The sequence below is a fragment of the Siphateles boraxobius genome, unplaced genomic scaffold (genome assembly GCF_051911475.1).
Source record: "Siphateles boraxobius isolate OS27281-9 unplaced genomic scaffold, OSU_SipBor_1 6, whole genome shotgun sequence".
NCBI classification, from domain to species: domain Eukaryota; kingdom Metazoa; phylum Chordata; class Actinopteri; order Cypriniformes; family Leuciscidae; genus Siphateles; species Siphateles boraxobius.
In genome coordinates this window covers 27,486,164-27,507,865 of record NW_027509186.1, presented here as the reverse complement: position 1 = coordinate 27,507,865, position 21,702 = coordinate 27,486,164, and the positions used below count along the sequence as shown (strand labels likewise).

The 21,702-nt window shown below is 39.6% G+C and overlaps 1 protein-coding gene and 1 pseudogene across 2 annotated transcripts in view; both read right to left on the bottom strand.

Moving 5' to 3' along the window:
- LOC143716240 (alpha-2-macroglobulin-like) overlaps positions 1 to 13,045 on the bottom strand; it is a 40,488-nt gene extending 27,443 nt beyond the window's left edge. For both annotated transcript variants that reach the window (XM_077208565.1, XM_077208566.1), the window contains exons 1-6: positions 12,916 to 13,045; positions 10,933 to 11,113; positions 10,667 to 10,823; positions 9,470 to 9,522; positions 9,328 to 9,348; positions 8,970 to 9,135 (exon numbers count right to left, since the gene is read on the bottom strand). In XM_077208565.1, the coding sequence (XP_077064680.1) occupies positions 8,970 to 9,135; positions 9,328 to 9,348; positions 9,470 to 9,522; positions 10,667 to 10,823; positions 10,933 to 11,113; positions 12,916 to 13,001 (664 nt within the window). In that variant the 5' untranslated portion in view covers positions 13,002 to 13,045. The remainder of the gene's footprint in view (positions 1 to 8,969; positions 9,136 to 9,327; positions 9,349 to 9,469; positions 9,523 to 10,666; positions 10,824 to 10,932; positions 11,114 to 12,915) is intronic.
- A 2,677-nt stretch (positions 13,046 to 15,722) lies between these two features.
- On the bottom strand, positions 15,723 to 18,619 carry LOC143716510 (alpha-2-macroglobulin-P-like; annotated as a pseudogene).
- Positions 18,620 to 21,702: the final 3,083 nt, after the last annotated feature.

The following is a 21,702-nucleotide window of genomic DNA, read 5'->3' as shown; positions in this document are numbered from 1 at the left end:
GCACATACACAAAATGCATGGATGCAGCACGGGCTCCTTTGCGACTACAGGGCATCAGCATTTTAAATTACATAGGCGACTGGCTGATACTAGTCCAGTCTTAAGAGCTTGTGCTGCAACATTGAGATATCGTCCTAGCTCATCTTCATACTCTGGGGTTGAGACTCAGTGCCAAGAAAAGCATTCTCTGTCTGGCCCAGAGAACAATGTATTTAGGGGTCGTATGAGACTCGGTCACCATGCGGGCACAGGTGTCTCCCGCACGTGTCAAGTCCATCTTAAACACCCTGAGCAATGTCAGGCTAGGGCAGGAGATTACACTCCATCATTTTCAAAGAATTTTCCATCTTATGGCAGCTGTGTCCACGGTTATACCTTTGGGCCTTCTGCACAGTAGGCCGTTTCAGTTGTGGCTTAGAGCCAGTGGATTTTATCCAAGGGCCAGTCCCCAAAGATGAATAAGGTTTATGAGCCACATACTTTGTACCCTTTCTATGTGGCTCAGACCCCGGTTCCTCACCTTGGGTCCCACTCTAGGTGCGTGTTGGATGCTAATAACAGGATGCTAATGACAGACGCTTCCCTGACAGGCTGGGGAGCAGTCTTAGATGGCCGTCTAGCCCAAAGGGTCTGGAGAGGCCATCATCTCCAATGGCACATCAATTGCCTCAAGTTGATGGCTGTATTTCTGGCCCTGAAATATTTCCTCCGGCAGTTAAGGGTCTACCATGTCCTGGTGCAGGTGGACAACACTGTAGTTGCTTATAGTTTATGTAGTTGCTAGGGCGGACTGTGTTCACGCCGTTTAAACAAAGTGGTGCAGCAGGTTGAAATGTACAGTGAAGAGAATCAGAGTACATATCCACTGTATGTATAATAAAATAAAAATGACACAACCCTGTCTCTTTTTATTAAATTTCAGTTTTATGGACCAATATAATAATGTTTCATATTTTTAAAGTGAAAACAAAAAGAGGCAGGTTTTGTTTCATATTTAGTTTTGTTAGAAATATACATGCAGAGAAGATAATCAGTGTAGGCTATGCGTTGCCTGAACCACATTTGTGTGGCTATTAATATGTTTACTTTTTTTTAAATAAAAATGAAAAGAGGAAGAGTGGTGTTTTATAACACATTTTGTTTTAATTTGCCTTATATATACATACAGTGTTGGAAAGGCGGGGCTTAGCGCACCTGTCAATCATCGCCCTGACGTAGTCGAATGAAGCGAGAGAGAGACTTGCACAGGAGAAATAACCCTTATTTTGTGCGACTATTACTGATTGTGAGTACCCGATTTGATCAGCAGAAAATCCTTATTAATCATGGTATTTAATTTCGAGTCAATTTGGTATTTGTCCGCTGTTATGGAGGTAGTCAGAATGAACAGTGTGAATCCTAAGCTAGTGCATTTGGCGCATTCACAAGCTGTTTACAATATAATATCGCCGTCTACTCCAGGAACTGCGTCTGGATGACAGCTGCTTCCAGCGCTACTTGAGGATTGACAAGCGAAATTTCGCATCGAGTTACTCGATCTAGAAGGAGTGTCTTCACACACATCATCAACAAAATTTCTTGCTGCCATTTTTTCTCTGTATGTATATGATGTTGTATCATATATTTCAGGATACCAACAGACGGCAACAATAATACTCTTCTCCATTTTCAACAACAGTGATAACCGGACGTATCCATGAGCTCTTCACTGATTGTCTTGCGCGACTACGCGCCATGCGAATTTTCCACTCCAACGCCATTGAGGCGAATATCGAGTGTTTGCGGCAAACGCGTCGCCCAATTCGTGACATTTGCGCCGCACATCGAGACTCAGACCCGTCGCTATGGGCGGGCCATAGGGGGCCGGGCCCGCCCCCAAAAATGCTTGTGCCCCCCCACTTGAGGCACAGATAATTTAATTTTAATTTAATTTTAATATTATCATAGCTGCTAATTTTGTGTTGCATTAATGTTGCATTCTTTATCATTAAAATATTAAAAATATAAAGAAACAATGGTGTGATAGTTGATTGATGGGAATCTACACTGCAACAGCCTAACACGGCCTTACAAAAGAACGTTAGGCTACGTACGTAACGTACAACTAAGCCGCTCAACAGTTACCGCGCATTTTTGAAAGCTGTTTCAAAACGAGTTTTCGCGGCTTACTCGCTTCAGTTCCTTTCGAGTGGAATGATACTTTGATGAGGAGGTTCTGCTCGGAGAAACGCTTCCTCCCGCTGTACTGGGACTGGAGAGAGGACAGCGCTGCCTCCACTCAAAGTATCTGTGCGAGTGTATTTGCGTGTGTGTGTGTGTGTGTGTGTGTGTGTGTGTGTGTGTGTGTCATTTGCGTAGCTACGGGTGGGCCTTGATGGGCCTGGGCTCACCCACATGTCAGTCAGGCCCATCCAGTCAGTGGCCTCACAACGTAGCCGGAGGGAATTCTTTTGCGATTATGACAATTATTGACCTATAAAAATAAATCTCAATGTTTCTAGATTCTTGTTTGGTTGTCATGGTGATGACGAAATGCCCGCGTAGCGCATTTCGCAGTCAGATTGCGAACAGCCCATCCGCCCTTCACAACGACGAGCATATTTCACAGAGGGACACTGAAGTTTGGCTAAGTATAAACTAAAATGAAACAGAGCAATTTAATAAGCAACTTGCTCTCATTTGAAAGAGAATTGACTGAATCGTTGGACTATAACGAAATCATTGCAGTGTTCAACTCTAAGCCCCGTCGTCTCCTGTTATAAGCTAGTCATCAAAAGTAAGCCAATCTACGTTTACTATGTAGTTGCCTAGTCAATGTTGTTTATTTAACGTAGTTTATGTGGCCGCTGAGCCAGACTATGACCAAGCATTGTTTTTACACACTGTCCACTACTGTCCTGCTGATTTGATGATGGTGTTGTTTTGCATCTGTCAGATGCGCGCGAGTTAGGGTGACCAGATTTCTCGGAGTGTAATACGGGACAGATACAGAACGCATGCGTATAGAGGGAATGCACGTGACGTCACCGTTGGCCGGAGTGACTGCAGTTACGCCCACAAGTGGCAAAAAGACTGAGCGGCAGCATTGGTTTTCAGTGTGAATGCTGCGGAAAAACACACAAAACGCGTCTAAAACGGGAAAGAGCTTTGAGACTGACTGTACAACTAGATTTGACAAGAAATATGAGGAATATTTTTACAGACTACCTAAAGCTACAGAACAGAGAAGCAAATAGATCGCTACAATTCATAGAAACAACTGGACTCCAGGCAGCGAAAGGTGGATTTGCAGTTATCCTTTTTGTGTCAATATGCTGAATTTAGTGGTAAAATCATTCTCTATATATTGTATTGTTATATATTGCAGTGACAACTCATCAATCAAATATTTACCACTGTATATTCTGTATAATTTGACATTTTTAAATAAACACTGACAAAAAACTATACAAGTTTTAAGTCTCTAGACGATATGATGATATATATAACATTGATAAGTGATCACCTGGATTTAGACCTGCCTATTTTGTATTTATATAAAGCATTCACAGGCAAATTTGCTGTATGTATTTCCCTGGTGTCGAAATCAGGCACATATAAATGTCAGGAAACACGATTCCTGGCTGCATGTTAATATCCATGGATCACTGGATCTTTAGTAAGTTGTAAGGAACACTATATTGAGTCCAATCTTTAGTTTAAACTGATAATCGTTTGTTTTACTTGCGTTTTCGCAGTTTCCCCTATTAAATCCAGTCACGCAGCTGCTCTTCTGCCACTCAGTCCGGCTGAGGGGGCGTGTTCCGGCGGGAAAGTGACGTTAATGCATTCCCTCTATTAATGCGTCTTACATGCGCTTCATTAGGCACACTAGCACACACACACAAGGTCTCTCCCTCTCTGTCATGCGCGCGCTACACGGTTTGAACGTAACATATATATTCACTTAGCCTTTCGGAAACGAAACCTATTATATATATAAAAAATATATATATATATTAACGATGAAATAAGGGACAAAACATGATTTTTTCAGAATAAGTCGGGACACTAAAATTAGAGTGGAAATACGGGGCTGTCCCGGGAAAAACGAGACGTCTGGTCACCCTAGCGCGAGTGTGTAGTGTGGCCGCGCGCAGTGGAAATGCTGTTTTTATCGTTATGTTCTTAACATTGCTTATGATGACTTACATGCTTGTGCTCTGATTAAACTGTGGTGTAATCAAGCAGGTGTAGTTGTGTTGGCCTATTTTGATCACAGATGCATTTTAGGCTGTGCCCACCTGATTTTCTCTGGGCCCACCTACATTGTGATTCCTGGCTACGCTAGTGTGTGTGTGTGTGTGTCATGGTAATGCATATCCCTCTGTTGACTGCTTTAAAATGCAATGTTTGAGAGATGTTTCTGGTGTTACATCTAATATGTTGTATAGTCAAGTGTTTTATGGATATTCGTAACATTGCTTCTGTGTAATGTGGTGTAGGCTAGGCTACCTGGTCATATTGCTGTTGGTTATATGTTTAACGTGATGATTACGTGCTGCGCGACTAGAGTTGATTATTATAAATATACATACTGTAGGCTAATAATAATTGTGCCCCCCCATACATTTCATATGCCCCCCTTAAGACTGAGGTCTGGCGACGGGTCTGTCGAGACTCATTTAAAGGGGTGGTTTACTGCTTTTTTTCTTTGCATGATTGTGTTTATGGGGTGCAATATAACATGTCTAAGTGTGTGTTTTTTTTAAAAAAGCCTTATTTTTCATAAATTTCACCTTTATTGTAAGACGCTTTCTCCTCTGTCATTTGAACGACCGGGTGACTTCCTGATTCTATGAAACCACTCCCTCAGAAACAGGCAATGGGCTCAGATTGGTTATTTGGGCCGGTGTGTTTTAATTGGCTAAACTGCATAGTGCACGTAGTCCGGAAACTTCACGCCCATTGCCTTTACGGGCGAAAGCTGCATGTGCTCCGGTCAAATGTAAATAGTGTCAATAGCCTACTGCCGTATCAGTTTGAGCCAGAATCAGACCCAGAAAGAGGCAATGAAGAGAGTCAAGCAGAATCTCCCCACGGCTTTTACAAAACGTTTCTGAATGGTACATTTTATTATTATTATTCTATTCTATTCTTTTCTATTCTACTATTATTATATAAGAATTTCGATACGCTGTTACTTGAAAATGCTAGTGCTGCTTATAGCTTTTGAGATACGGTTTTCTCCTGATTAAATGTTTAATATAACTGAATAAATGACAGAGTAATACCGTTTTTTAAAGTTACTGTTTTATCGATATAATGAACAACCGTTTATCTATTCACAAAACTTAGTTTACTTAGTGTATCATTTTCGTTAGGTACACGTTTGTCTTACACACACAAAATAGCATTTAACTAACCTGCTACTATAAACAAACAGCGTTGGCAACTTGGCATTGGTTTACGTTCTTGATCAAATCGAAAAATTACGTCATAAAGTATACATGGAAAATACATTTACAAAATTAGTACATAATTACAAATTCAGGTCCAAAAGGTTTGTACGCGTTTGTCATACACGAAATAGCATAACTAAGTGGCTACTAAAGCCAGCGCTGGCATTTGTTTACATCCTTGATAAAACTAAAACATTACGTCTGAAATTATACATGCAAATAAATTTAAAATGATTAAGTCTTACTTACAGGTTGTGGCCCAACAACTGCTGCCTCAGATTTTAAAGTTGGAACTGCTTCATGTTTTAGTAACAGTTGAATCCGGCATTGAATTCGTGGAGATTCTGGAAACTGTCTTCCGTAAAATGCGCAGCACAGAGAGCAAAATTACGATTTGAATTTTCAGGAACATAATCAAACATAAATTGTAGCCATTGTTGACGAACTACAGCGTTCGTAGGAAACCCGAACACAGAAGACCTGACAGCTGGGTGAAAATAACACACTTTCGACAGCATGGCTACTGCTCTCCACTATAACTCTTCCTCTTCGACAAAGCAGCAGAAATATGGCCATGCCCTCTTTTTTTAATATTCCGGAGGGAGGGTTGGTTATGGGTTAGTTACATATAAAACCCGGGAGTATCTCGTTGTAGGCCCTGTCCCAAATGGCACACTCCGGACTTGTGGACTTCCTCAGAGTCCACACTTCGGTGACGTCTTGTAGTGCAGACCTATAGGGCCCTTAGCGCGAGTCCGCGAGGGCGCATTGAGAGGTATTTTTAAGACAGACTCGATCGTCACGCCGGAAACAGGAAGAAGGTCTCAGCTCAGACGTCGAAGCTGAATAAACTTAAAGGTCATCTCATCAGTACCTTTATTAGAAAAATATCACAAATATCATTAAAAAAAATTACAGTCTTTAGCATCGAGAACAGGATTTATTTTATTTTCCCAAATCTTATGTCCATGTGAACTACACAGCCTGCTTTTACAGTTCTATAATTGTATATGCCACCTGGCAATTAGAATAGATGTCATGGTTATGTAAATGATCAATACAGTTGTACATAATAATACATAATGTTCAATTTTAACACAAAATTAAAATGTAAATGAGTTTAAGAAAAATGTATAGGTTTCAATATTCATACTACGTTTATATGACTCAGTAAAGCCATGACATTTGGTTCTATTTATGTAATGAACCATAATGCGATCGTATTATTTAACACGCTATTATTATGTTTGAGATATCAACCACTGGTCAATAATGTTTGTATAAACTGTGAGTAACAACTGGTAAAATGTACGCCTATATCATAAAGCCATGTTAACAGTTTGTGAGCGAAATCTCCTCCCATCCGTTTTCTGATTTGCATTTCGCAAGGATTCCTAAAGTGCGTGGAGCCTGAATCTATGCGGGCTTCGCGGAAGACCGCTTCAAGGGTACAAAGGAGGCGTTGCTGAGCACACTTCAGAGCGTTAAAATGCTAAATGGGACGGCCTACGGACTTGTAGACTCGGCGAGCACGCTCAATTTGAGTCCACGACCGAAAGTCCGCATGAAGTGCGCCATTTGGGACAGGGCCGTAGTCCAATTCGAGTCGTTTTTGTAGGCATTAAACTTCCCGATTTTTAAAAGACGATATCTCTGCTTACATTGAACTTTCAGTGCAGCAACTTTGCAGATACTGTTCATGAACCAACAGCAACATTACACACTATTTAAAATGAAAAAAGTGAAATCGCAATCAACCACCCCTTTAAGATTTCCTTCTTTCTAATATTTATAAACTGAAAACCTTCAAACTTCAAACTTTTAAAACTACTAAACTAAAACTTAAACTATTTCAAACTGAAAACATTCAGACTTTTAAAACTACTAAACTAAAACTTAAACTAATTAAAACTAAAAACCTTCAAACTTCAAGCTTTTAAAACTTCTTCAAACTTTCTGGCTAGGCTTTTTCATGCCAACTTAAAGTTTGTCTACAAACTTTTTTTTATCTAGTTTATGTTTTATTGTAGAATCACACACATACCCGCACACAGACCAACAAATTCTCAGTGTTCAAATAAACCCCTTTGTTTGAATCAGACTGCCCTAATCCTTTCTGTGTTCTAATCGACGCGCCAAAAGGAAGGCTAGAGACATTAAAGCCACCATAGAGCAAAATCCTAGTTTAACATCTTCAAGGTTCCATATTTAGTAACAGAAGTGGTATTTGGATAGAAATTTATTAATTTGTTACAGCAGAATGCATACAATTAAATTCAATGGAATTCAATGGCACCCGGTGGCTATTTTTGGTATTACGCCTAAACACAATCTCATGGGAACTTCAATTTGTGTGATATCAACTTAAAATTTGGAACCCAACTTGGTTAGATATATGGCTTTCATTTTATACTAATTTTATAGTAAAAAATATTTTGTAAATTTTTTATTTTATATAAAAGAAAAAATATTAAAGTATATTTGATTTACTGTAGATTATAACTTCCATAACTTTTTCATACTTTAATTTTTGCTTTCACTTCAGTAATAATCTGCTGAGTGTTTTACACTCAGCAATCAGCTTTTCGTGATGCTATCAAGAACACCGCTGTTCCATTTGCAGAATTACCAGACTTGCGTCCTCCCGTCCTCGGTAATTGGTTCTCCTGAGGCATACTTGGCAAGTCTGAACTACCAAGGACGCAAGTCTGAAGTTTGAATACTTGGTATTGAGAAACGCCCTATGTCTCATTGGGTGAGAGATGTCATCACACTAGCCTATGAGGCAAGCGTTCAAGCTTCGACTCTGGGCATTAGGGCTCATTCTACTAGGCGGATTGCATCCTCCAGGGCTTTAGCAAGAGGTGCCCCGTTGCAGCAAGTATGTGATGTGGCAGGCTGGTCCTCTCCAAACACCACATTTATTATATTCTATAGTTTGGATGTTCATGTTACTCCAGGCTGACACGTCCTTGAGTCGACATCCCAAAATCATGTCTGAGGCCATTATCATGTTTGTGCGCACACACTACACAACCTTGAGGGGTCCCGACACTTCCAGTGCGACGCCGTTAGTATTCTCGTTCCCATAGCGTTCAGCACAGCTTTTAGAGTAGCATTTAAAAGGAAACGTCTCGGGTCACTTGACTGTAACCCTGTTGCCTGAACAAGCAGGAACGAGATGCTGCGCTGCATTGCTGCACTGGGGGGGCGTGTTCCGGACATTCTTCCAACAGTAACCTGAAAGCGCACCTGTCACATGTCTATTTATAGCCTCTGATTTACGCATTCCAATGAAGTCACCAGCAGAGGTTTTTTAAGCCAAATTCTTGGCGTGTTTGCCACATGTGTTCACAACCAGTCAAACAAAGATGTTTTCCCATAGTGCTCAGCGCAGCATCTCTTTACCGTTTTTCCAGGGAACAGGGTTACAGTCAAGTAACCCGGGATGTTCCCTTTTAAAAGCCACTATATATTATTGAAATTCTTCCCATGCAACATTGCAAATCATTTGTTTTAATGACTTACCATATTTTATCACCTCAAAATCATGCAAGATCATCCTGTCACCAATAAAAGCCTTCAGTTTGTACATGCCTTGGCGGGCCTCTGGGTTTAATTCATAAGAGCGCTGCAAAATCCACCTTGTTGAAGAAACATTTGTCCATTGACCAATCCGGTTACCTTGACTGTCCTGTTTAATACCAGAGACAGTGCAGATATGTAGTTACAGTCAGCTACTCCTATCCTGACTTTCAATGAAGAAATGTATAATTAGCCTACTGAACATACAATAATTGCAAATATATCCTAACAGAATTTCTATTGTTAATAAGATTTAAAAGGTGTGTTAGTTGTGACTGCACAGAAGGTTTTGTGTTCTTACCTCAAGAACCACTGTACTATACTGTAAAAGAGCAAGTAGTAATTAAAGATTAAAAGCAAAAAATGTGTTTATTTATTAAACATGTATTCAACAATGAAAGAGAAAACAAGGACAATAAAGATTCAAGAAAAACACATCAGACCTGCTGATCAATGGGTGCAAAGTTTGTATCCATGGTAACAACTCTGAAGTTCACTGTAAAATAGAAATGTGTTGTTTAATTTAAAAACTCCACTTTTGGCGTCTTCAGCTCTTATGTAAGGAACAACGCTTACAGTCAGTATTTCACTCTTGTAAATGACAGCATGTATGTAACCATATTAAGGATCAAATACAGGGCTGAGAACTGCTGCTGCTGTTTGAATGTGTATTTTGAGCTGAATTCAACTGTCACAGTAGCCTGTTTAAGCCATCATTTTTCAAGAATTTCTGACCAGTTTGCACCAGCTGACCAGTTAGAATCAAGTAGGTCTTCTATACCAGACAGCTATTATGACATGTAAAGATCTATAGCAGGAGTGTCAAACTCCTGGAGGGCCACAGAGTTTAGTCCCAACCCTGCTTCAACACACAGACCTGTAGATTTCAGATAAACCTGAAGGACTTTATTAGCTGGATACCTGATCCTGGCATTTAATTAAGGTTAAAGTCCCCATGAATTCAAAATTGACCATACTTACTTTGTTTGCCTAAATTGATCGTTTTGTGGTGAACAATTCATCCATGCAAGTCAATCCACACAAAAAAAAATTTTGGCTTCATAATCTTTAATCAAAATCTTTCCACTCCCCTCTGCATTGGAGGACCTTCCCTGATGACGTAGGTTTGACGGTTTGGGTGTCTGCTTAACATCCGTTAACAACTCTGCAGTGGCGCTCCAAGAACACCCCTGATCTATAGTATCTCTAGATTTCATATAAAATAAAGTCATATAGATAATGATATAAAGGGATTTACGTTATCAGTTATTTGTAATTAAAGTATTTAGTCTGATTATATGTTTGAAAGTGCAGGGGATTGTTCAAACACAAACTAGATTACCATTCTTGTGTTTCCAAAAGTTGTTAGATTTCAAAGCTACTGATCCTTATGTGCTTTCCTTATCTTTTCTTATGCTCCTCTTTTCTGTTTACAAGTTTGTAAATCCATTGAACTGTTTACTTCATCTTTTACCATCTGCTGGTTTGTGCAACATTTGTAATTTTCTACATCAGCTCATTGCATGATCATAGTGAGCTTTAGCTACTTAATGTATATGTGTTACATCAGCTGTGATCAGGGTTTAGATGTCAGTGACACCAGCATTATTTACTGAGCCTTTAAGACATTTGATGCTCACCTGTCTGTCCTGGAATATAGATAGGTTTATCAGTCTGGATAAAGGTCAGAGGATGGTAAGGCTTGAACATGACTTTTCTCTCTTCAGTCATCTTGAAAGTTTGTCCCTGTAGTTCGACCTTCATTCTCTGCACTGATTCTGCTTCGACCAGAGGAGCCTGATGAGAAATAATACACTATATTTACAACCTGCCATCACAAAAACTAGATGCATTATGATTAAATATATTTGATAATATTCATCATGTGCTGAGTTTGATGGCAGACCTTGAAGTTAAAGCAGCGGTGAAACTCTTCCTCAGCTTTCTCCTGCAGCAGTAAAGTGCTCTGGTTACCATGAACCAGATGAATGTTCATGACAAGGCTTTCATTGGGCTTGAGAAGACTTGCACACAGTTTGGCCTCAGATCCAGACTCAATCACTGCAGGAAACGTCACCATGAAAGATCTGTCCAGAGAAAATGATCATACAATATTGCCTAAGTAGGTAGATACAATAAGAAATAAAATGGGACTGAAATAATGAAAATGGGAGTGAAAATCAATGCTGTTTTTTGCTATTAATGAATTATATGAGAAGTGAGAATACAAGGGCAAACTGTGTTATGAAGTCTGGTCAATTAATTTAATGTTTATTCAGAACAATATTGCCCATAAAAATACACTGTCATTAATTAGGGGCCAAGCCCCGAAGGGGCTGAGGCACCTATTGTATCTGTTAGTTTTATTATTATTATTATTATTCCCGGTGGAAATCTATGGCAGCCCTATGAACCGTATATAGTAAAATGATGAAATTTGGCACACTCACGATTTTTTTTGCTATACTGGAAAAAAAAAGTTATGATGTCGCAAATTTAACAAGGTCGACCCATAATTGGTTCAGAAGCTGTAACTTGTGAACAGTTTGTCACAAAATCATAAAATTGGTGTCTATCGATTCCTTGCGTCATGTCGAATCCGAGGATATCTATTTTGCCAGGATCGGATGTACGACGTCATAAGCTACATTAGCATTAAGCTAGCTTAGCATGCTAATCTGGTTAACCTGCTTTTGTGTGCTCATTCTCACCCTGAAACCTCTCCTCAGCAGGCTGGTGAACATGCATGAGTAATTAGCTCAACATGTTACACCACGGATCCCGATGCTTAGCGTTGTGGGTTCGCCACTCAGTGTGACACGTGCTCAGACCTCATGAGGTACTGTGGCAGGAAAAGATCCAGAAGTTGCGTCTGTTCAAGGCATTGTGCCTAAGAATGATATCGTCGGAAGTTGCGTCTGTTCAAGGCATTGTGCCTAAGAATGATATCGTCTGAAGCTGTCACATAAAACATGCAGTGCTTTTACATACAATTCATTGTTCTTCTTCTTCCAGAATGGTTGTCAATGGCAGCCCTTTGAACCACAAGTAGGAAAATGCGCAAATTGTAGTGATTGTAATTAGTAATCTGACCAATTTTGGATGATTTAATTAAACTTTTTAAATACAATATGCTCTGCATTTTCTTAAAAATTCTTAATTTTGACTTGATTCTCTCTCGAAACTATTGAATTTCGGCAGCTGTGTAGATGCATGTCTGCCAAGTGTTGCAATGAGATAAGTGACAGACACTTGTCCCATAGATAGTGGGTTCAATAAAGTTGGATAAGTGTGTTTTATTACTTTATTCTGTGTTCGTTCTCATCAGACCTCCTGTTCATTTTGATTTCATCCTATCTGTACTTCTGAACCTATCTGTTCTTCATGTACATTCAATTTCTGCTGTTTTTGTTCTTCCGGCTCTGCACTGCTGTTGGTGCTTACATGCTTGCTGTGCTGCTGTGCTTACAGTACTTGCTGTGCTGCTGTAATTTATGTGCTGCTGTGCTTGCTGTGCTTGATGTACATTTACACGTACATTCAATTTCTGCTGTTTTTGTTCTTCTGGCTCTGCACTGCTGTTGGAGCTTAAATGCTTGCTGCGCTGCTGTGCTTACAGTACTTGCTGTGCTGCTGTAATTGATGTGATGCTGTGCTTGCTGTACTTGTAGCTTGAAGTACTTGTTCTGCTTGCGGTGCCTTCCAGGGCTTGGCCCCGTGTTGCTGCTTGCAGCTATATTTATGAATGATCTTACACATGCCTCAAGTTGTCTTTTAAACAGCAAACCTCTAATGTGCAACACAGATCCGTTAAATCATAAATAAATACATTTATCACACTTAAAAAGCAAAACACTGCCTTCCTCAGCAGAAATTGTTAAAAACTTACGGCCCTGATGTTTGTCCATTGAGACAGGTGAGAAGGAAAGAGAGCAGAAGGAACCCTTTCCAACAGCAGCTAATATTCTGAGTCATGATGATGAGCGATCATCCAGGTCATGAGATGAACTGGACCGTCTCTTTTAAAGGACTCTCATGCTAAAGGACGTCCTTCAAAACATTTCTATTGATCATCTGATTAATGATTCAACCATGTAGGCAATGCAGTTCAACAACCTGTGCTAAAATTAAATTTGTTGTTTTGACCAAAAATTAAGTTGTAATGAGTTTGATAAATGATTAATACAAGCAGTTCAAGACATGCTTTTGCTTTACTCTTCCACAGATTATATTTTCAGGGTTGAACAATTTAAGCAGGTTGCCTGTTGGAATATTCAAGCATGTAAATCTAAATATTCTAAATAGTAATTTTATCTGCAGTCAAAAGGGAAGTTGGGAAGTTCAGTTCTAAGTCAATAACATGCAATAAATCAACTCAAACCTTTAAAGTGTGTACATGTGATCATCCGAAAACAAACTACTCTTATCCTCATCTACGGTGAAATGTAAAGCTACTGACCTTTAACTCTATGTAGACAAACAGTGGGTCAAGACAACTGATAATTAACATCCAGTGCACATACATGCAGCCACCCACTCAAACTGAGAGGGAGAGATATTGTAAGCTGCTGTTTGCATTTGTAAATTCTCTGCCTTCACAATACGACTAAACATGGGTAATGAAAGTCACCTAAAGTATGTTTTGTAATATAAAATATGCAAGACACTCCCTGCTACCTGAGATTATATGCTATAATTATTTCATGTTCTTAACAGATGTTCAGTGTCATAGGTTTCATTTGTATGCTACGTGTGCTAGACTAACTGGGACTAACACTTGCATATTGTTGCTCAATTGTTGGTCTGATTGCTTCTATTGTTCTCCTCAGTTGTAAGTATATTGATAAAATAGTCTGCTAAATGATTAAATGTAAATGTAAATAATATTGCTTAATTATTATAGCACTGTTTTTTTGTCATGTCATTACCTTTATTCTCATGAAAATTAACTTCATCTCTGGAAAAATAGTCTGGCTTCAATATTCATTGCTCTCATCGAGGTAGCAGTGTCCCTGCAATTCTGAGCAATCATTTCTGTATTGGTTTAGTGATTATTTTGAACCTTGTTCTGTTTATCTCCATGAATCTTAGATTAGTATTTTGGATCTATCTTCTGGTTTTTAACCTGTTTCTGATGTATTTTGGCATTACAGAATACTGAACATCAAGGATTTTCAGTCTTTTCAGACACATGGACCTCACTACACTCTCAACCAAGCCTGGGACCCCTAATATTAAAAAAAAACTTGATTTTCTAATTAACTTGGTAATGTCTGATTGCCCTGCAGTTTTTTTTTTCTTGCAGTTTATACAGCCTAGTGCTGTCACAGAGACAAGTGTTATATTCCATGACATCTAATCCAGAGGTCTCCACTGTCATGGATCTTAACCCCATTCTTGTAAAAGCATAATCACTTTAGCAATTGAAAATGTATTCTTGTGCCAGTAGCTGTGTCCCAAATGACGTACAGTACTATACACTTATACTATGCAACACTGTATGCACTCAACCATCTAGTAAAGGCTATTTTGTCATCCATTGTTGGCCTTTCTACTTTGGCTATGAAAGGAAAGCTGTGACAGTTGAGTGCCTTAAGTATCCAACATTTTTTTTTTTTTTTTTGGTTTTTAAAGTGCACTATTTCTTGTTAAAATTTTCAGTGTGAACAAACTACTCATTCTATTTAAACTATAAAATGGCTTAGAATAGTGCCTAATTATGTGAATTGGGATCCACCCCAGGGGTAGGCAAGTTCGGTCCTAGAGAGCCACTGTCCTGCAGAATTTAGTTCCAACCCTAATCAAACACACCTGAACAAGCTAATCAATGTCTTCAGGATTACTAAGGCTATAGGCAGGTGAGGTTTTTCTCAGTGTTGGAGCCAAACTCTGCAGGACAGCGGCTCTCTAGGGCCGAACTTGCCTACCCCTGACCTAGACTATCTCAAGAAAAAAATTCTAATCTGACACTGAAATATTTCCATAGTATGTAAGCAATTCAATAACAAAAATACAATAATCTCACCAAAGTGTTTCAGGTTGTTTGGGTTTAATAAAACAAAGGCTAATCAGGAAAATAATTTGCCCAGAAAAAGGAATAAACACTGAATAAAAACATTTGGTCACCATTCAAATTTATTTATCCAAGCTGCAGAACTGAGGCATGACACTTCATTCACAGTGGGATGAATACTCAGTCTCTGACAGATCACCTGAGGGAAATGTTGATAATGAGAAATTAGCTTAATGCCAACTGATAGTTTTGAATCATAATAAAAACAAATAAAAATGGCACATAAAAAAATATACACTTTAATCACTGCTGGCTTGAGATTCTTCACTAAAACAATCTGTTATAATTGTAAATGGTGATTGACAGGAATATTTTTTGGAACCTGCAGGAGAATAAAAATAAATCATGGTAATTATTGAAGATTTTAGATAAAATGTGTAGGAATCACTGTGACTTATATGAATGTTGCTGTTTTCCCACCTCTTTCAAATACATGATGACATCTTCTTTAGAAAAGTGATTTAAAAAAAGAAAAAAAGTATGATTTATTACAATGCCCAACTGGAGAGCTATTTTCTGTAATGCTTCTCAACAAGAAGTGAGGAGGACAATATTGGCCATGGCTGCACCATCTTACAGCAGATTCAAAGAGATGGTACAGACTAATCTAATAATGAATCGCTTCACATAGTCAAACGCACCACTGCTATATCAGCTGTGAATCCAGATAAGAGTTTAATATCCACAATGACCATGTTAGTTCCTGCCTGTGCACCATCATATCTGGAAAAAAAAAAAAATATGAACCATCAGAGTTAATTAACTAAATTTGGAAATAGGGACTGTCCAAAGGTTTTCTTGCAATCTACCTCAAACTTAGCATCAATGCTCAATGTTTTAGCTTCAGTAGGAGTGGGAATGTTGTAGAACTGAGCCATCTGAGAGAGTCAACACAAACAGAAACACATTCATAAATCATCTCACAGCAGAATAACCAGGGGGTGGTGATGGCACAGTGGATAAGACACATGCCTTTGGTGTGAGATGCCTTTGGTGTGAGATGCCTTTGGTGTGAGAGACCCGGGTTCGAATCCACTGTGAGACACCAATGTGTCCCTGAGCAAGACACTTCACCCCTAGTTGCTCGAGAGGCGTGCGACCTCTGAAATATAGCAATTGTAAGTCGCTTTAGATAAAAGCGTCAGCTAAATGAATAAATTTAAAATGTAAATGTAACCACAATGCCAAGAAAGAGAGTGTGAGTAAATGGCTGTTTATTGGTAACTTTTAATATTTTCTTTGATAAAAAAGTTTTTTACCAAGTATTCCCTTTTCCATGACCAAATGTGCCATATACTCCATTGTCATGTCTGTAGTTCAGTTGTCTCTGGTATCTTGTTGAGTTTGACAACAGTTAATTTGGGTTGATCAAATGTGTCTGAATTCTAACAACCAAACAGTCTCAGTATTTTCTTGACATGATTTATGTCTCTCACCACTCTTCAGGAAGCCTGTGGCTCTCTCTCGGATGGCTGATGTGAGCTGCTCTGTGTTCTCCAGACATTGCAGAATGTAAATATTGGGAGAAAGAACAGCCATGTTTTGCTCTCTACAGCCGTACAACATCCGTAATAATCCGTGAAGATTCCTCAGTGCACGACCCAATATATCTCCTATAAACCATACACAAATTTTTGTACATTTTATAAATCCAAACACAAACTCCTCATTTCTGCTTGTACTGTATATATAAATGTTACCAATGACTGAAACAGAGGATCTGGCTGATCCCTCTATCACATCTTTAGGGAGAGTCAGAGCCACTTCCTCTGAGAGACTGTCACCTACCAGACAGACAGGAACACATATCAGTGATCAGCAGATTAACACTATGGTTTAATATTAAATAACATTAGAAAATATATACATTTTAAAATTTAAATCTATATAAAAAAAATAATTCTGTGGACAAACCCTTTGGACACAGTAGCCAGCTGTGGGTCTCTGTCTTTTCAGTTCCTTCCGCCTGCAGCATAAAACAATCATATCAACACATCATACTGACATAAGCAGCATTATGATAAAGGGTAAATGATATCCAAGAGACATTTGACGTGCGCTGACATGTACAACCAAACTTCGTGTGACCGTGTCAATGCGTTCTCTCTCTGGGACGCTCACAATCTCATTGTCACACACAATCTGGGACGCCTGCTTCTGCTTCTGCACTGACTGTAATATACAAGACTCCTACAACACAAGATATGTACGTGAAGACACAACCGACACAAACACTGAGAAACAATGACTCAGACTGGAAAACTGGAAAATGTTGGAATTTAAATGTCAATGTAAGATTTGTTTCACATTTGTTAACTATGAATTGATCGCTTGTTTTTTTTATTTATTAAAAAGCCTGCTTTCATCCATTAAACCCTTTAAAATGTGATTTTGAGCTCGTTTTTATTATTATTAATAATAATTTTGCATGCAACATACAAATATAATTCAACAGCAATTACAATATTTGATGATTGTATTTATTTATTGCAAAACTGTGCTGCCCTTTTATATTTATCTATCAATGATATTGATCCATAAAAGAAGGATGATTGGATGAGGGATGGATGTATGGAGATCTATCTATACAGATGTACAAACAATATCAAACTATACAGATAAAATAGTACTGAATTATGTGTGTTACACACAATTGTTACAGCTAATCACAATTGTTACAGCTAGTATGTTACAATTAACCTTGCATATGGGGTAAGTTGTAACATTTGCACTTCTGTCACTTTCAGTGCAACTGTACGAGAATGGTAGGCCCTAGAAAAAAACTTTAAGCGTTCATTTGTTGCAGAGATGTGCATGTTGCTTGTGTAAAAAAAAAAGATTAATCTAGCCAAATTATTTTTTAAATAATTGAGCCAGAACCAAAATGTGTTAGGTTGTGCCTCGCTCTCCCTATTTAACAACAACAGAACCAGGTGCATTTCTAGTCACATGATTTCATGTTCCTTTTAAGGCTGCAATACACTACACAAGTTGTCAAAATTTGGCAGTGGCAGTCTGCAGATTAGAGTTGACAGATTTCACATAAAATCGTGGAGTATATAATAATTGTCACGATTAGCCACACACTCCCTGGGGTTATCACGGACTACATTTCCCATCATGCACCTCCCTGGACTGATTACACCAAACACCTGCACTGCGCTGATTACACACACCTGCATCTCATTCACACACACACACACACACACATATAAACCACTTCCACGCACCACACTAGTGTGAGGTCTTGACTCTCCTGGCTGTCATTCTGAGTGTTTCTCCCTGTGGATTGTTTATTGCTTTGACCTTGGACTGTGTACCCAGTTTCTGATTGTTCTCTACCTACCTCGACTTGGACTTGGATTGTTACTGGACCTTGCTTCTCGCCATCGCCCCGACCATTGCTTGTTATCTGGTTTGTCTCTGCCTTTTCTCCTTTGCCCTGTTTGCCGGTGTTGATCCCTGCCTGTTTACCCACACTAATAAATGCTGCGAATGGATCCCCTTGAGTCTGCTGCATCATTACAATAATAGCTTAGGACTATAATTACATTGTTGTAGGATATCAAAAATGTAGATTTTTTTTTTTTTAGAGCTAATTTTAAAACAGTGTCAATTGTCATGTTTCTCCTAGAAATGAGATGCATGTTTGTATGAGTTTGTTGTTAGGAACAATGTGAAGTCTGGTTTTGTGTGATCCGTTTAATGAGTTAGTGAGTCAGTGACAGGTGTTATCACATCCTGATGTCACGTGTCTTTACGGGATGTGTGTAAACACACTGACAGATTCCGGAAAATCACTGGCAGTGTGTACCAAAATCAAACAATCCCAGGAAAAACCCCGGCACACATTATCAGTGTATTTTCCGAAATCTTTGTGTGAAAGGGGCTTTAGTGTTTTAAGATCTGTTCAGAATTGAAAAGTTGTGTGGTGTGTTCCAGCCTGTAAGCACTTTCTGCAATTGTATGTAACAAAAAAAACCCATCATATTACAAATTATGAAAGAACATAAGGAATGGATAGTCTCTGGGTTGTCTTCATCCTCTTTATAAATAACTTCATTAACCATTTTATAAGCAGTTTGTTACCTTCAAGCTGTCAAACATGGTCTTGTAACATCTCGGCGAGATCTAAGTTCTAGGCCCTCTGGTGTATCCATAGCATTAAATATAACCTGATACTGACTGTACAGGCAGCAGGTTAAAGACCTATGAAAGTAACATTTATATTCAGATTATTTATATTCAGCTGAGAGCTGGAGAGTGTTTTTCTCACCAGGATCCACTTTAGCAGGAGTAAACTGCAGAGACATATGTGACAACAGAAGTGTGACGGGGCGCATAGCTATCGTCACGGCAGCGATATGCTGCCTATTCCAGTACACAAAGACTGAGTGCAAATGTGACCTGTATGTGTTTGTCTAGCACATTAATGTCTTCTGTTAATATTTATACTGTTACAAATCTGGTGTTAATCTAGCCTTTCACTACAAAATCTCATATATCCCGTAGCTTTTGTGTGCACACTTTTAACAGCTAATACTGCGGTGATTTATATGCTATAGCTACTTCCATCAATACATATCTTGCCGTTTTAAAGAAAATCATGTCATTTACGTTACAGTCATAATCAGTTACAATAATCACGCAACACATGTTTTCAGTATGTATCCGTTTATTTAGTTTAAGAGAAACATAGCTTTGACATACCATCTTTGTCGTACTGACGTCTCCGGTGTGTTTGTGTATAGGAAAATTTGCCGCGATTGTGGGGTTTAAATGACGCTATGACTTCCGGGTCAATAGCAAATGACCCGGAGTTTGAGTTATTTATTTGTAGCTGTAGAATATGACTTGTTGCTTGTCAATTGTTAGCTGAAAATGTAGAAATAATATTCTGTAATTTTCTAGTTTCATAGAAGTAGTATTTTAGCTGTTTTTAAGCATTTGTCTTTGTCAGCTGAGCCACCCCTGCACCATAATCATGTGTTGGTATGTTCCAATTCCAGGGGTGACCTCAGGACTATAAAGTTTAGTGTTGTCATTCTGTCGGGAGGAGCGTGAGTGAGAGGACATAAGTCTGTCTTTACGTTAAATATAGTGACTTGTGTTAAGGTCAATTTTCAAACAGCTGTAACATTTGATTGTTGTTGGTTTTTTTGACTCGTCAATTTGCTTTATTTACTAAACAGTTTTTTTTCTTTTTTTTTGTTTTGTTAATTTTTTATTGCCTTGCATTGGCCTTTCCTGGGAAAAATAAAAAATATCCCATCTGAACCAAACTCATCCAACCTCTCCTGAGTGCTTTCATCTGCTCACGACAATTCAGTCACGTCTACCCATAACATCTGGTGGCAGCGGTTTCCGGGTAAACAATGTCCGAGCAGCACTCGGGGAGTCAAGATGGACAATCAAGACAGAGGTGCGGCACCCCCTAGAGATGGTTCAGCTATGGGTGCTAGGCCTAAATCCACAGTCATCCAAGCATCACACTCCGGTGGTCGAAGACAGGACAGATCGCTTGGAGAGGATTGTAAGAACTATGGTGAAGTCTCAGCGGCATCAGCAGGACCAGTTACAGGCAGAGGCGCTTCGACAAGATCGGAGATGGAAGGGTATGGAGCATCAATTCAAGCAACTACAGCAACTGGTGAGAGGCGACCCAGCATTAACACAGGCGACGAAGCAGCCACTCACCGGACTGCAACAGATGGACCCGCCCAGCTCCCGCCCTGCGACAGCCTTTGATCCACTCAACATGCCTTTTCTGGATGTACCAACTCCTCAGCCACATCCAGATCAGCATCCAGTACCAGGGATGCAGAGCTCCCTCAACTCCACTGCTCTCGGCCTTGCCACACCTCTAAACCTCCAGCGGGGGTGGAAACCCCCTAGGATGTCCTCGTATGAAGAGGATGAAGATATTGAACAATATTTGACCACCTTCGAAAGGCTGGCAGCGGCGAGTCAGTGGCCCCATGAGACTTGGGCATTGTACCTTGTGCCCTTGTTGAATGGTAAGGCCAGATCTGCCTATGTAGCCATGTGTGTTGAAGACAGCCAGGATTACATGAAAGTGAAGCAAGCCATTCTCAACAAGTTCAACATCAGCACTGAGACTTACCACCAGCGTTTCCGCTCCAAGTCAATCAAGGAGGGGGAGACGGCAAAAGAACTGCAAGCCCGGCTAAAGGACCTGATGGAGAAATGGCTAGTTCCAGAGACTCAATCTAGGGAACAAGTGTGCGACCAAATTGTGCTGGAGCAGTTCCTGGGCATGCTGTACCCTGAGCTTCAAGTATGGGTGAGGGAACGCACCCCGGTTTCGTCGGTGCAAGCAGCAGATCTGGTGGAGACCTTCATGGCTGCCAGACAATCCAGAAGAGGCTATCATCTGGGTCTACAACAACAGGACTGGAGAAGACCCTACCAAGCAGCCCAAAGAGAGCCAGAAATGACAGTCCCTGGTAGGTCTGCGGGTGGTAATAGTCGTGTGTTTAGACCATCCAATAGCCCCAATGTTAGCCCCGCTCCAACTGGAACACCTAGAGTACCTATATGTCACGGTTGTGGTCAACAAGGTCACATCAGGCCCAATTGTAC